At 40.8% G+C, this 13,804-nt stretch overlaps 2 protein-coding genes across 2 annotated transcripts in view; one reads left to right on the top strand and one right to left on the bottom strand.

Annotated features, from left to right (window-relative positions):
• reep5 (receptor accessory protein 5) overlaps positions 1-1,179 on the top strand; it is a 51,056-nt gene extending 49,877 nt beyond the window's left edge. Inside the window, exon 5 of the mRNA XM_069892905.1 lies at positions 824-1,179. Coding sequence (XP_069749006.1) covers positions 824-870 — 47 coding nt within the window. The 3' untranslated portion in view covers positions 871-1,179. The remainder of the gene's footprint in view (positions 1-823) is intronic.
• Positions 1,180-2,537: 1,358 nt separating this feature from the next.
• srp19 (signal recognition particle 19) lies at positions 2,538-10,931 on the bottom strand. Its single transcript, XM_069892919.1, has 5 exons — positions 10,829-10,931; positions 4,670-4,745; positions 4,127-4,198; positions 3,925-4,033; positions 2,538-3,023 (listed from the first exon to the last, which is right to left on the bottom strand). The coding sequence occupies exons 1-5, from the start codon at positions 10,864-10,866 to the stop codon at positions 2,890-2,892; spliced, it is 429 nt and encodes a 142-aa protein (XP_069749020.1). The 5' UTR covers positions 10,867-10,931; the 3' UTR covers positions 2,538-2,889.
• Between the last annotated feature and the right edge of the window lie 2,873 nt (positions 10,932-13,804).

The raw sequence follows: 13,804 nt of genomic DNA, 5'->3' as shown, positions 1-13,804 counted from the left end.
GACCACTCCCTCCGCGATTCCCTCTTGCACTCATCCTTTTATGCACCTTCCCGTGCTCTCAGGAGGTGCAACACTTGTGCCCACACCTCCTCCCTCACCACGATCAGGGGTCACAAACAGGCCTTTCAAGTGAAACCACACTACACTTGTACATCCAGATAAATTGTTCACTGCATCAGGTGCACCCTTTGTGGCATTCTGTACACCGGAAAGACCGGTGGCAGATTGGGAGATCACTTCGCTCAGCACCTTCTCTCAGTTGGTAAACACAGAAACCTCCCAGTGGCCAACCATTTTAACTCTGAATCATACTCCTGTGCTCACATCTGTCTCACCCAGTTCAGCTGCACACTGGAGGAAGAACACCATTTTTCCATCTAGGCACTCTCAAGTCAGACAGCATTAACATTGACTTTACTGGTTTCCATTAAACCTGCTTGCCTTTTCTTTCCCCTCCCCTTTTCCTATCTTTCCATTTCTTCCATCCATCCAGCCATCCTTCCTCCCCCTCAAAACTGCTGTCCCTTTCTCCACCTATCATCTCTTGCCTTAGCCAGCATTTTTTTCATACTTTGAAGGGCTTAAGCCCAAAACATTGGTTGTGCATCTTTACCTTTGTTAAATAAAAGACACTGTTTGGCCTGAGTTCCTCCAGCATTTTGTGTTTTTATGTCTACTAATATTTATTCTTTAGACTTGATTAGAAAATAATTGATGGCTTGAACATGTGAGTGGAGAACTCTTTCAAAACAATGCAGGTAGTTGGTGTTGCTGATCATGGACACAATATTTTCAAGTAACTTTTGTATATTTGTCTCTTCAGCCAAGAAAGCAGCAACAAACCTAATCTTAAAAGAGAAGAACACTTAAGCGAACTCCTTTAGAAACCTTGCCTTTATTCTTTGCTCCCTGGGATTCAGAGTGTTCAGATTTTGCCTTTGGAAAGTTTTTTTTTAAACACTCTTTAAATGTATATCTTATCTATATATGCAATTTTACCAAAAGCAAGTGGGGAAAAATATATAATCAAGTTTAATGTAATACTACATTGTGTTTAATTGCTTGCCGCAAGAAATTCATAAGCTATTGGCAATGATATAGGTTCAATTCTGGATGAGTTTTCTGGTATGCCTTGTCCTTTTATTGTATGATGAATGTCCAATAAACTTCTGAAGTTGATTTTTTTGAACAATTTATTCAATCTAATTAGTAAATTTATAAAGTTGAAAGTATGGTTTCTGCAAAATTTTTCCAAGGACATTTGTGTTATGAGTTGATACTGTGACATGAATAAGAATGTCCCTGATGCTGATTGGGCTTGGCACGGGATATTTGTTCATGCATCGTGAAGTTATAAATTTCTAGAAACACCCTATTATCAAATGACCTTTTTTAAAAAAAAATCAGAATAAGTTATGTTTATACAATTTATTCAACATTGTGTTATTTCGACCTGCAGTGTGTCATCTTTATTTTTCACAGCAGATGATTTGAGAATTTCCATTCAATTGTATAGCTTTAACAAAGAAAGTAAATTTCCTTTAAAGGTAAATCTGTCAAGCCTTGTGCATAATATACATCTGTATGCCTAATCTCTGAACAGGTATGCAAAAAAAACCAAAAATTTAAGAGAGCGAGGAATTGAGGTTTATAAGTCTAGGATCAATTGAAACTTGCTGTCACAGCTGATAAGGCTGATGGGAAGAAAATATAGTGGATGCAACATAGAATGGACAAATTAAATCCACAGTCTTCTGGAGCAATGAATGCCATAGATTCACCAAAGAAATTCCACATCTGTGCTAAAGGGACAATTTTGCATTCTGAAGTTTTGGTTCCAGACTCCCTCACCATAATAAAAAAAATCCACTCTTTCAGTTTCAATGAGATCACCCCATCAGTTTACTGAACTCCAGTGCCTTCAGTTCCAGAGCCATCAATGCTCATGTGATCATCTTTTCATTCCAGGGATCATTCTTGTGGACCCTCTAATGTTAACATGACCTTCCTTAGACCAGGAGCCCAAAACTGCTCACAATGTTCCATGACAAAAATTTTGATAAGTCCATCTGATTAAAATAGCTCACAGACATCTCTCTCTCTTCCACCCCCCCCCCCCCCCCCCCCCCCGATTGGTGTGGAAGCAATGCATTTAATCCAAAAGGACAGGCAGAGGAGAACCCAGAACATGATCAAATAAAAATGGTAAAGAGAAATATCAATCAAAACCATATATTCTTGTACACCATCAGCATAGAAAAGCTTGCTCAGGGGCAAAAGTAAAGTTTACAATTTCAAAATGTTGAAAGCAGATATTAAGATTGTTGAGAGAAAAATAGTTTTTGAGAGCTATGAAATTTAAATTCCAAATATCCAGCTTTCACTTCAATTAATGGTCTGTTCTGTTGGACATTGTGAAAATAATTTCAATGTTCAATAAAACCCTGGTGCCTGGCACCTATGGGGATTGGTGAATACACTGATCACTTGAGATTGTGTGTTGTGTGATTGGCGAACTGATCACTCAGGAGCACCAGTTTTAAACTTCGGTATTTATTTTCTGCAGTTGCTTGAATTCCAGATAATGGGGATTTTACTGTTTTCTGAAAAATTGGTTAGAATTTCAAAACCTACAGAATGTGCTGTTTATATTGCCAATCACCATCAACGCCAGACCATACCTACAATGCAGTAAAATGGGCAGTACACAAATACAGTATCAAGAAAGTGTTCCTAATAATATCAAGTAATGGTGTTTTGAATTGCATATCACTATGCAAATGTAAAGAAATTGTTCTGCCAGACTTTGTTACAGAACTAAACCATATACTCAGTGAACTTATAAAGGAACTGTTAGAAAATAAATTACGAGAGCCAGTATCAACAATTTCACTTCTTCTTCTTCTTCTTGCTTTTCTTGCCTCCTTCACCTGGTTGTGCATTCTGATCACCTCCTCCTGCCTTCTGTGTCCTGGTTTTCAGTTTTGGAATCATTTCTGCTACATAAAACATTATTGATTTACCTAGTGAGAGAAAGGGAGGAAAAAAAAGTTAGAAAATATTTTTTTAAATGCCAATCAAATTGGGCAGCTCTGCCTTTCCAGTTTAGAATGTCAGTAAAATTAGATATTAAATAAAAATAAAATGGCACCCTAATCCTCCACCAGCATTTGATGCATTTTTTAAAAAATGTATCCAATCTTGTCTAGTCCTGCATCCTCCCCATTACAATCTAATCTTGTGGTGATCAGAACTTACCACAATACTCAAGCCTAGGGCTAATTAACAATTTCCCTGCTGACAATTTTTTAAAAAGCAGCTTAAGTATCCTATTAAACATCTTATTGACCTGTCCTGCTACCTTTAAGGATCTGTGAAAATACATTCAAATATCTTTGTTTCTCTATTGAATATCTGCTTGAACCATTGCATTCTATCCTCACACTTCAAAGGATTAAATCCCTTTTGCAGTCTAAAGTTCTCTTCACTGTTAACCATGTTACAGGCAACCTTATTTCATCATGCCCCCCCATTTTAGATCAAAATTATTAACATATAACAAAAAGGACTGAGAACTGAGGCCTAGAATCCCAAAGAGATCATCATTTTGGTTACATGACAGATCAACTATTAACCTTTACTTGCTGCAACCACCCAAATTTTCCTTCTCCCTCCGATCCCTTGGCCTTGTACTTTTTCGACCAAGCTGTCCTGTGGGATCTTGTCAAAAGCATTGCTAACATCCATCTACATCAAATATGCAAACCTTTTCAACTCTGAATAGCCTCAAAAAATTCAGTCTAGTCAGGTATTTCATATGGAATTAGCAGTGCACAAGATAAAGACATTGAAGAAAGCAAAATATAGCTAGTACCTGTGATTATACACATATTTATACATTCTTAAGTGAATTAAAATACTTGCGTGTGGGAAACTGCTCTAAACACAAGGACCCATCTTCATTTTTCAACTGAACACGTATTCTACCTCGGAACTGTACGTCTCTGTTCCATTCACGTGGATAAAGTTTATTCTGAAAACAGTGCAAAGAACATATCAATGAGTACACAGAGCAAATTTAGGAACTTAAAATGTTTAGTATTCAGTAAAATGAATAACATTATACCTCCACAACCACGCTTAATCCTGCTGCTACGCAAACATCTCGAATTTCTCCATAGGTTGGGCTTTCAACAGCCTTTGAAAACATAAATATTTAATACTGATCCAGTAATGACCATTAATCCAGCAACTTTTCAGAAAAGCAGTTCTCTAGGTACATCACAGAGTAAATCCATTGAAAGTGAACGCAGAGTCAGGATGATTGAGGAGACTTAACTAGTGGGACTGAGGAAGACAAAAGTAAACCAAAAGAAAATCATGATTTATAATACAGAACACAGATTCTGATATTTCCACTGACGATGGCTCTTCCTGCCAAAATGTGCAATTTTGTTAAAATAAATTAACCAGGATAATCTATTATTTGGCCAAGAGAGAAACTCAAATGAGAGACATTGTAGATAAAAAGCAAATCGAGGTTTGAGACTGCTAATCTAAATTCTGATCACAAGGCAAGAGAAATGGAAAAAACCATGATGGACAAAGAAAGAAATAGTGCAAGGAGTAATAAAGGGCTCCACAATCCATCTCTGAAATTAGATCTTACCTTTTCTATTGGTATTCTTCTGCCTTCTGCTATAGTCTTTTTGCTGTTTATATATGCAGGATAAATGCAAATAAACCTTCAAAACAAAGAATTTTAATTCTGAATCCTTATCATTAATAGCTTTTCAACTTTTATCACAAAAATGTAATTGAATGAGGAATTTTCTATGATTTTATGAATTTAGATTCCTCATCTACATACATCAACGGACCCCCAAATTTAACTAGCGAACCAATATGAAAACTGGCTGTCAATTTCCACCATGAATTATGGTGAGAGGAGGCATGGAGAAAAGGCCTGCTTCCACATGGCAGAAGATGACTGCAGCCCCGTAGCAGCCAGAAAATCTATCTCCATCCATCCAGTCTCCCAAAAACTAGAGGAAATACCTCCAGTTACCCCACAGAAGCTAAGAAATTCATCTCCACATAGACCTGCTAAAACCTGGTCAGATTCACTCGTGAAGCTCAGCTGTGATGTTTAGCAGGATTTTTTTTTTTTAAATACCCCACTGGCTCCCGTAACAGGCCATTGAAAGCCTATAAGGAGCTGTTGGCATTGCGGCTGGGCAGACAGACCCTGTGGAGCAGAGATGTGTCTCTGATCCCTGCTCTCCTGGACTGCTGTTGCAGCAGTACAAAAATTTTCAGTTTTAATATTTTAATTTTATTAAAGGTATTGAAAGGCTTGCAAAGATCAGTTACAAGGTTGACACTTTTCACTTTAAGAATAATGTTCCCAGGATCATTTATTTTCACAGACAGAGTCATACAGCATGGAAACAGCCCCTTTAACCCAACTTGACCATGGCCAAAAACATCCCACCCAACTAGTCCACCTGTCTTTAGTACCATTCTGAGGGAAACCAGATTCTACTGCACAATACCAGAAATGCAAGCATCCATGTTTTCCAAGAGGAGGTCCAGTGTTGTACCCTTTCTAGTTAGGCTATCTACAATATTGTTTGAGATTACTCTCTTGGAAACATTTAATAAATCCATCCCATTGATTAAATTGGGAAATGCAAGTTAGAAAGTCTCAAGGTCCATTTTAAAGTATTTTAAAATATAAAGGATCTTGATGGAAATAGCTGTTGCATAGCCCCAAAAACAAGCTCAATCAACAACGACGCTTCAGAAGGATATTAAACAGTAAGATGAGGGTTATTTCATTATTCAACAAGATCACAGTGTTTTGTGATGGTCTAAGTGTGGTCTGTGGTGGAGGGCAAGTAATGTTGGTAATGGATTGGTATTTTCTTTATTTGTAGAAGGGAGTGGGCATTAAGGATTTGGAAGTTAAAGGAATTTGTCTTCTTGTGTATATGTGGGAGATCAAACGCCAGTATCCCTGGTGGCCATTTCTACAGGATGTGCATCGAGCTGCCGCTCCTGTATGACCGCATGGAGCACAGTTTCAATCTCTCTCCCCCCCCCCCGCCCACCCAAGTCACGCTGCCGTCTCTTGCGCAGAAGGGTGGGAATAAAAGTGGCAGAGCTATAGCTATAGAGTAGAAATATGAGAATAGTACAGATCAACACGTGCTGAGTGCTGGTGCTGAGAGAAGGGCTTTGGGTACCTGAATCATTGGGATTGCTTCTGGAAAAAGTGGGACATGTACAAGGTCTGGTTGCACTTAATTTGGATGGGGACCTCAATATCCTTGTCAGAAAGTACACTGCCACTATTTGGCAATGGGTGGAAAGTACTGTAGCAGACAGTAGTCAGACTCAAAATGCAAATTCAGTGGGTAGAACAGACAGAGGCAGGTTAAGGAGCATTGAAGAGGGTAGGTATTTTAATGCAAGGAACCTCACAGGCAAGTCAGATGAGCTTAGTGCATGGATCATCACTTTGAATTATGATATTTCTGCAATTATGAAATACCCATTAGTCACAATAGTTGAGGATTTCAACTTCCCTCGTGTTGATAGGGACACTCACAGTCCAAAGGCCTTGAATGGGATGGATTTATTAAATGTTTCTAAGAAAGTAGTCTCAAACAAAATGTAGATAGCCCAACTGGAAAAGGTGCAACACTGGACCTCCTGTTGGGAAGTGGCAGGAAAATGACTAAAGTGTCAGTAGGAGAACGCTTTGGGACCAATGTCCACAACTCTATTTGTTTCAAAATAAAATAGTTATGAAAAAAAGATAGGACAGACCCACAAATTAAAGTTCTGAATTGGAGCAAGGTCAATTTTGATAACATAAGCCAGGAACTTGCAAATATTGATTGGGAGAGGCAGTTGGTAGGTAAAGTCGGGGGGGGGGGGGGGTCTGACAATTGAAAGAGAGATAGGGAAAGGTCTGCAACAGCATGTTCCTGCTAAAATAAAGGGCAAGGCTGGCAAAAATTACAGAATCCTGGGATGACCAGAAGTATGTTGGTTGTGGACAGCTGAAATCAAGTGAATCCTTTGATCAGTGCAAGAGTTTACTTACAAAGAAGTTTGAATTTAACTCAAAACAAGTGTAATGCATTTTGGTAGGTGAAATCAGGGCACAAATTACACAGTAAATAAGAAATAGAACATGAGAAATAGGAGCAGGAGTAGCACCTGGCCAATGGCCCAGGAGAATGTTGAAGAACAGAGAGGGTTGGGGGTACAGTTGCATAGTTCCATGAAAGTGGAAATGCTGCTAGACAGGGTGGTGAAGACGACACTTTACACACTCGTTTTCATCAGTCAGGGCCATGAGTACAAGAGCAGGGATATAACACAGGTCATGGTGAGACAGCACTTGGGAGTGAAAATGAAAATGGTGGCGCTGCCCCATGTGGAGATACAGCACTCCCACATCCGCCCAGTCCAACTGATGTCAGTTCTGCACAGGCTTTAAACAGCCTTTCAGTGGCTTTATTTAAAATTCTGCAACTACGGAGTCTGCGCCCAAAATGGTGGCACCTACGATCAGCAGCAGGCTACGTAGGATTGCAGACTTTGAGGAGGGCATCGGAAACTGGAGAAAACACCCCGCGTTTGAGAAGGAGAGGCAGAGGAAATGACCCACGGAATGGTGACCATGGCAGCGGCCAGTGAGGGGTTCTGCGGCTGAAGAACACAGGTGGTGGGATGTTGACGACCCATACAGGCTGCAGGCGAACACAATTGAAGGATTCACACTAGGTGGCAGACAGCAGGAGACTGGCTCAAAAGCATACCAGGCAAGAGAGTGCTGAAGGTATCCTGATCGTGTCAGAGGTTCTAAACTGGAGCTCAGACTACTGATGGTTTGGACTGGACTCTAGATGCCTGTGGGAGCACTGGAGGCGAATCCAGGAACACCTGGGGACTCTGGGGGGAGCTCCATTTTTACTTCTCTTTCTCTGACTGCAAGAGGTACTCAGGCAATTTCTGCTGATGGCGAATCTGTCTGTCTTACAGCAGACGAAAGCAAATTACATGTAATTTTGCAGTGTCTTTAGTACATGACAATAAAGCAACCTTTAATCTTGCATATTGTGAAGAGTTCTGACTGCCACACAATAGGCAGGATATGATTATGCTAAAGTGAATGCAAAGGAGATTCACCAAAATGTTACCTGAATTGGAGGAATTTATGGAGAGGGACTGGATAGGATAGCCCAGTTTATCCTAGCACAAAGGAGGCTAAAGGGTTACCTTTTTAGAGGTATACAAAATTATAAGGAGCATAAAGACTCAGAATCTACGTCCCATGGTAGGAGTATCGAAAACAAGAGGGCACAGGTGAGAGGAAAAGGTTTCACCGGGGGTTTGAGCCATTTTTTTCTGCAATAAGTGCTTGATATTGGAATTCATGACCAGAGGAGATGGTGAAAGTTAGATACAATCACTACATTTAAGAGCTATTTAGGCAAGGCATAAAGGAAAGTGATATATAGGTAAAATGCATTGGTGTAGATGAGCAAAAAGATTAGCAAGGACATGCTGGTCACGAATAAATATACAGTAATCTCTCGGCTTTTCCAATATCCAGAAATCTATTGTTTCTGTTCTAGATGCAGCCAATGAGCACCTATGAGGTAAAGAAATCCAAAGATTCATCACCCTCTGAGCACAGACATTTCTCCTCATTTTAGTCCCAAGTGACCTGCCAATTATTTTTAGACTGTGGCCATTAACTCTCTAAATGAAGTATCTTCTAAGAATTCTGGACATTTTAACAACATTGAAGAGACTTAGACTCATCACTGACTCCTCATACGATATAACCATCTGGTTAATCTTTGTTGAATCCATCTAAAGAAAGTCAACCCTTTCTTTCGTCAAGGAGACCAAAATTGTACACAATACCCCAGTTAGGATCCAAAGCTATAATACTATAGTAAGATATTGTCACTTGACATTCAAATGCACTTGTAATAAACACATTATTTGCATTCACAATTGCCCACTGCACATCCACCTTAGCTTCAGCAACTTGTAGATAAGAACCTCAATTACAGTGAGAGACTCAAACTGCTGGAGGAACTCAGCAAGGACAGAGTCTCAACTCCAAATGTCAACAATTCCTTTTTCCTCCCCAGATACTGCTTAATTCATCAAGTTTCACTATTTTAGGTGCACTACATGGCTTGCACGCCCAACATCAGAGTCCTGCAAGAGGCATTATATTCCAAGCTTTGCCACAGGAAGAGTAAAAGACTCCAAGAAGATACTCAAATTCTTCCTGAATAAATGCAACATGCCCAATGACTTCTGGGAAGTGAAAGAGCATTCAGAACAACGCAAGATTAAGGATATACATCTGGAATACAGACACCCTGTGCAACACCAGAAGTCTACAGTTGCCATATTCGACTCATCAATTAAGAAATAATAATGCCACATAAAAGATTATGAAAGGGATAGACAGAGTGGATGTGAATAGACTATTTCCGTTAAGAGGAGGAAAGATTAAAACAAGAGGACATGAGTTAAGAATTAAGGGGCAGAGGTTTAGAGGTAACGTGAGGGGGAACTTCTTTACTCAGAGAGTGGTAGCCGTGTGGAATGAGCTTCCAGGAGAAATAGTGGCGGCGGAGTCAATTGTATTATTTAAGAAAAGGTTGGACAGGTATATGGATGAGAAGAAGATGGAGGGTTATGGGCATTGTGCAGGGAGGTGGGACTAGAGAGGGGTGTTTGGTTCGGTGCAGACTAGAAGGGCCTAATGGCCTGTTTCCGTGCTGTAATTGTTATATATTATTTATTAACATTGCTAACCCTAATACCAGGGGATTTTCAAAGGATTCAAATTTTAATTGCTCACCATTTAAACAATATTCAGTATTTTTTTTCCCCCAAAATAACTTTTTTTTCCATTTTGTATCATGTCTGTGATGTTGCTGATCACCTACTTGGTTTGTCTATATTGAAATCTCTTTGCATCTTTATTATAAACAACCCAACTCAGCTTTAGGTGTCTTCATTTTTGATTCCAGAATTTTCCTAACAAGTGGTGACAGGTTAACAGTCCTGATAGCTTCCTTTTCCTCTTTTTTAAGTAGTGGGATTACATTTTTTGAACAGCAATTTACGGGAACCATTCCAAATGGGATAGAATTATGGGTGATGATTGCCCGCACCTCCATTATTTCTGCAGCCATCTGTTCCAAGATTTTGAAAGTACATCATAAGGTCCCCAAGGCTGATCAGATTCATGATCATTAAATTCTCCGGTCACGTTTCTCAATAAATACTAATTTTGATTACATCTCACCATTAATCTTTCACTATCTCCAAAGAGGTTTTTGGTGACCAAAGGGTTTAGCCACAGGACCAGGATGATTTCTAGCAGCTGGCCACAGCTTCTCTCCATCAATCCCCCCATTTGGGAGAATGCCTGAGCTGGCCAGCAGGATGGACGAGAGAAACGCATGGACTGTGGATGCTGGAACCTTGAGCAGCCCAATAAGTGGGGGACAGGAGGGAACATATGTAGAATTTCGTTAACAATTTAGCTTTTGTGGGTCAGCTCCCCGAGAAAGTAGAACGCTGAGCCGCAACACCTTTGCGCATCTCGTACCGCATTGCAGGGCCGTTTGAGACCGAGAAGAGTGCGCATGCGCCGATTCCGACAGTGACGTTGCGGAGAGCGCGCACACAAAAAAAAACGACCGAAAACGGCGCAAGTGGGAAACCGATCCCCGCCCTGTCGTTCGTCCGGAGCGGCCAGAACGCTGTCGGTTACCTCTCTTTATCCGCATAACTTTTGTCCATGTACACCATGCTCTGTCACTCTGTGCCTCCCGCTTGCCGCAGTGCATTGATGGCCACACCGGAAGTCCGACTCGCCCTCCTGCGGTTATTGGACCACCCCGACTGTCAATCAACAAAGAGCTGCCACTTCCGCTCGTGAGCCAGCTGCGACCTGGCTGCTGTGGAGGATGGAGAGCGACCCCCCCACCCCCTTCAATGGACGGGAAAAGGCCGCTAATTAAAACGCTTGTTAAAATAAAAGTACCTGAAAGCAGAAAATGTCCGCGGAAAAATAAAGACTTTATGAAGAACCTTTAGTGAGGGAGGCGACCTGCAGAAATGGATATGATTTATGTAGTGAAAGACAAGACCATATAAATAAATGGTCCATATAAAGGCTGAAGACCGTGCATTCGGGGCTGAGCATTGTAAAAATCTATTTAACTGTAAATATACAACGCCCTCCATCATGTTTAGAGCAAAGGCACCTTTTTCCTTTTATTTGCCCCAGTGCTCCAGAGTTTTCAATTTGTATTCAAGCCATTCACATATAATTAAAGTTCGTATTCCAGATTTTATTCAAGGTTATCTGTATACATTATGTAGAAATTACAGTGCTTTTGATACCTTGATCCCCATTTCAGGGCTTCATAATGTTTGGGACATTTGACCTCACAGGTGTTTGTGAGTACTCTGGCATGTTTAATTGCTTCATTTGGTGCAGGTGTAAGAGAGCCAGGCTGCCTTCTAAGCTTTTGATCACCTTTGGAGTCTTTAGACATCATTGGTCAACATCAAGGCCTGAGTTGTTGTGGTGCACTGTTACCCAGAATCAGACACACACAAAGATAAAGAGGCTTTTTCCTTTTATATCCCCAAAGATACAACAGGCTTTAATCCACAAAGGCTTCCACAGAGCCAGGCTGGCTGTGGCTGCAGCAACTCTGAGTGAGGCCTCGGGAGGCTGGTGCAGGCTTATATCCCGGAGGGTGATTGACACCTGACCGGGTGGGGCTTGATCCATTCAGGCCGACTGATTGACAGCCGGCCAGGTGTCGTCCTGTCCCCTTACACTCCTGCAGGTACAGAGGTTGCCCCCCTGCAGTAACCCGGTGGTATACCACCACAGTTATGCCATTGAAAGTCAAAGAAAAATAAGAATAAAATAGAAGAAGCATCACCCAAACCTTGGAATTACCAAAATCAACTATTTGAAACATCGTTGAGAACTTGGATCTCCAAAGTGGTCACTATTGACCCCTAGGGGTTGATGGGACTATCGAAGGGGTTGAGAAATGCCAGTGGCTCAAAAGGGGAGTCGATAGCATGGGGGGAGGGGGGGAAATCGATTGAACTTTTACAATAGAAAGCAGGGGCAGATCAACAGAAAACAGTGCTATGGCAGTGGTGGCCAACCTCTCATGAAAGTGGGCCTTGGTGGCTGCCACGTTGTATTTGGCTTCGGCCTTTGAATAAGTTGAGAATGAACAGGAGGATGGACTGAGCATAGAAGAAAGATGTAGTGCTCTTTGAACCTTCAGTAGTGTGTTAGCACCTCCCCCCTATCCAGAGCCACCACCCCCCTCCCCTTCAGCGTCAGGATTGTTGGGAGTCAATGGGGGATCAAGTATTCCATGAAGGGATCATTGGTCTAAAAGGTTTGGAGACCCCTGATTAAGAAGAAAGAATGTAAGCTCAGTAAGCACAAAGGAACTGGTAGGCCAATGACGTCCTCCACTACAAATGACTTAAGAATTCTCATTATAATGAAGAAAAATCCCCAAACTCCTGTCCAAAAGATCAGAATCACTCTTCAGGAGGCAGGTATGAATGTATCAATGACTACTGTCTGCAGAAGAATTCATGAGCAGAAATAGAGAGGCTAGACTGGAAGATGCAAACCACAGAATTGGAATGGCCAGATTACAATTTGGCAATAAATATTTACAAGTGCCTGCATAATTCTGGAAAAAAAGGTCTTTTGGACAGATGAGACCAAGATTAACCTGTATTAGAATGATGGTAAAGCAAAGTGTGGAGGTGTAAAGAAACTGCCCAAGATCCAAAATATATCACCTTATCTGTGAAACATTTGTTGGGGGTATTATGACCTGGACATGCATGGCTGCCACAGGTACTGATGCACTTATCATCATTGATGATGCAACTGCTGATGGCAGTAACAAAATTAATTCTGAGGTGTATAGAAACATCTGCTCAAGTTCAAGCAAATACCTCCAAACTCATTGGACGGCACTTCATCCTACAGCAAGGCAGTGATCCCAAACATACTGCTAAAGTAACAAAGAGGTTTTTCAAAGCTAAAAACTGGAAAATAATAGAATGGCCAAGTCAGTCACTTGATCTAAATTCAATTGAGTATGCCTTCCATGTGCTGAAGATAAAACATAAGGGGACAAGCCCCCAAAGCAAGCAGGAGCTAAAAATGGCTGCAGTAGAGGCCTGGCAGAGCACCATCAGAGAAGATGCTCAGCACCAGGTGATACCTGTGAAACACAGACTTCAAGCAAGGGATATACAGCTAAATGACTAATATACATATCATTGGTATGACCCAAATATTACGGTGCCCTGAAATGGGGTAACTGTGTATAAAAAGTGCTGAAAATTCTACATGGTCAAACCAAAATGTATACAAATAACCTTGGATGTGCAAATAATCTTTAATCGCATGTGAATTGTTTGATTACAAATTTAAAACTGTGGAGCCCAGGGGCAAATAAAGGAAAAAAAGTGTCTTTGTCCCAAACATGTATTTAATGAGGGAGCCACTACTGCTTCTTTGGGCAGAGAATTCCACAGATACACTTGCCTCCTCATTTCTCTCCTAAATCTGCTTCCCTGAAACTTGAGGCTATGTCCCTTGATTCTAGTCTCACTTACCAGTTGAAACAATTGTCTCTATATTATGTATCCCTTTCATAATTTTATATGTTTCTATAAGATT

The sequence above is a fragment of the Narcine bancroftii genome, chromosome 1 (genome assembly GCF_036971445.1).
Source record: "Narcine bancroftii isolate sNarBan1 chromosome 1, sNarBan1.hap1, whole genome shotgun sequence".
Taxonomy (NCBI): Eukaryota; Metazoa; Chordata; class Chondrichthyes; order Torpediniformes; family Narcinidae; genus Narcine; species Narcine bancroftii.
Note: the sequence above shows the minus strand (reverse complement) of the source record. Positions and strands in the feature narration are given on the sequence as shown.

What these genes read in the sequence shown, in the direction of transcription:
- srp19 (XM_069892919.1), bottom strand. Translation starts at nt 10,866, where the DNA reads ATGGTGTACATGGACAAAAGTTATGCGGATAAAGAGAG. An exon ending in GAAGAATACCAATAGAAAAG is followed by an intron (nt 4,199 to 4,669) that starts GTAAGATCTAAT and finishes ATGTTTTCAAAG; the next exon opens with GCTGTTGAAAGCCCAACCTA. An exon ending in TTTAGAGCAGTTTCCCACAC is followed by an intron (nt 3,024 to 3,924) that starts GCAAGTATTTTA and finishes TTCTCTCACTAG; the next exon opens with GTAAATCAATAATGTTTTAT.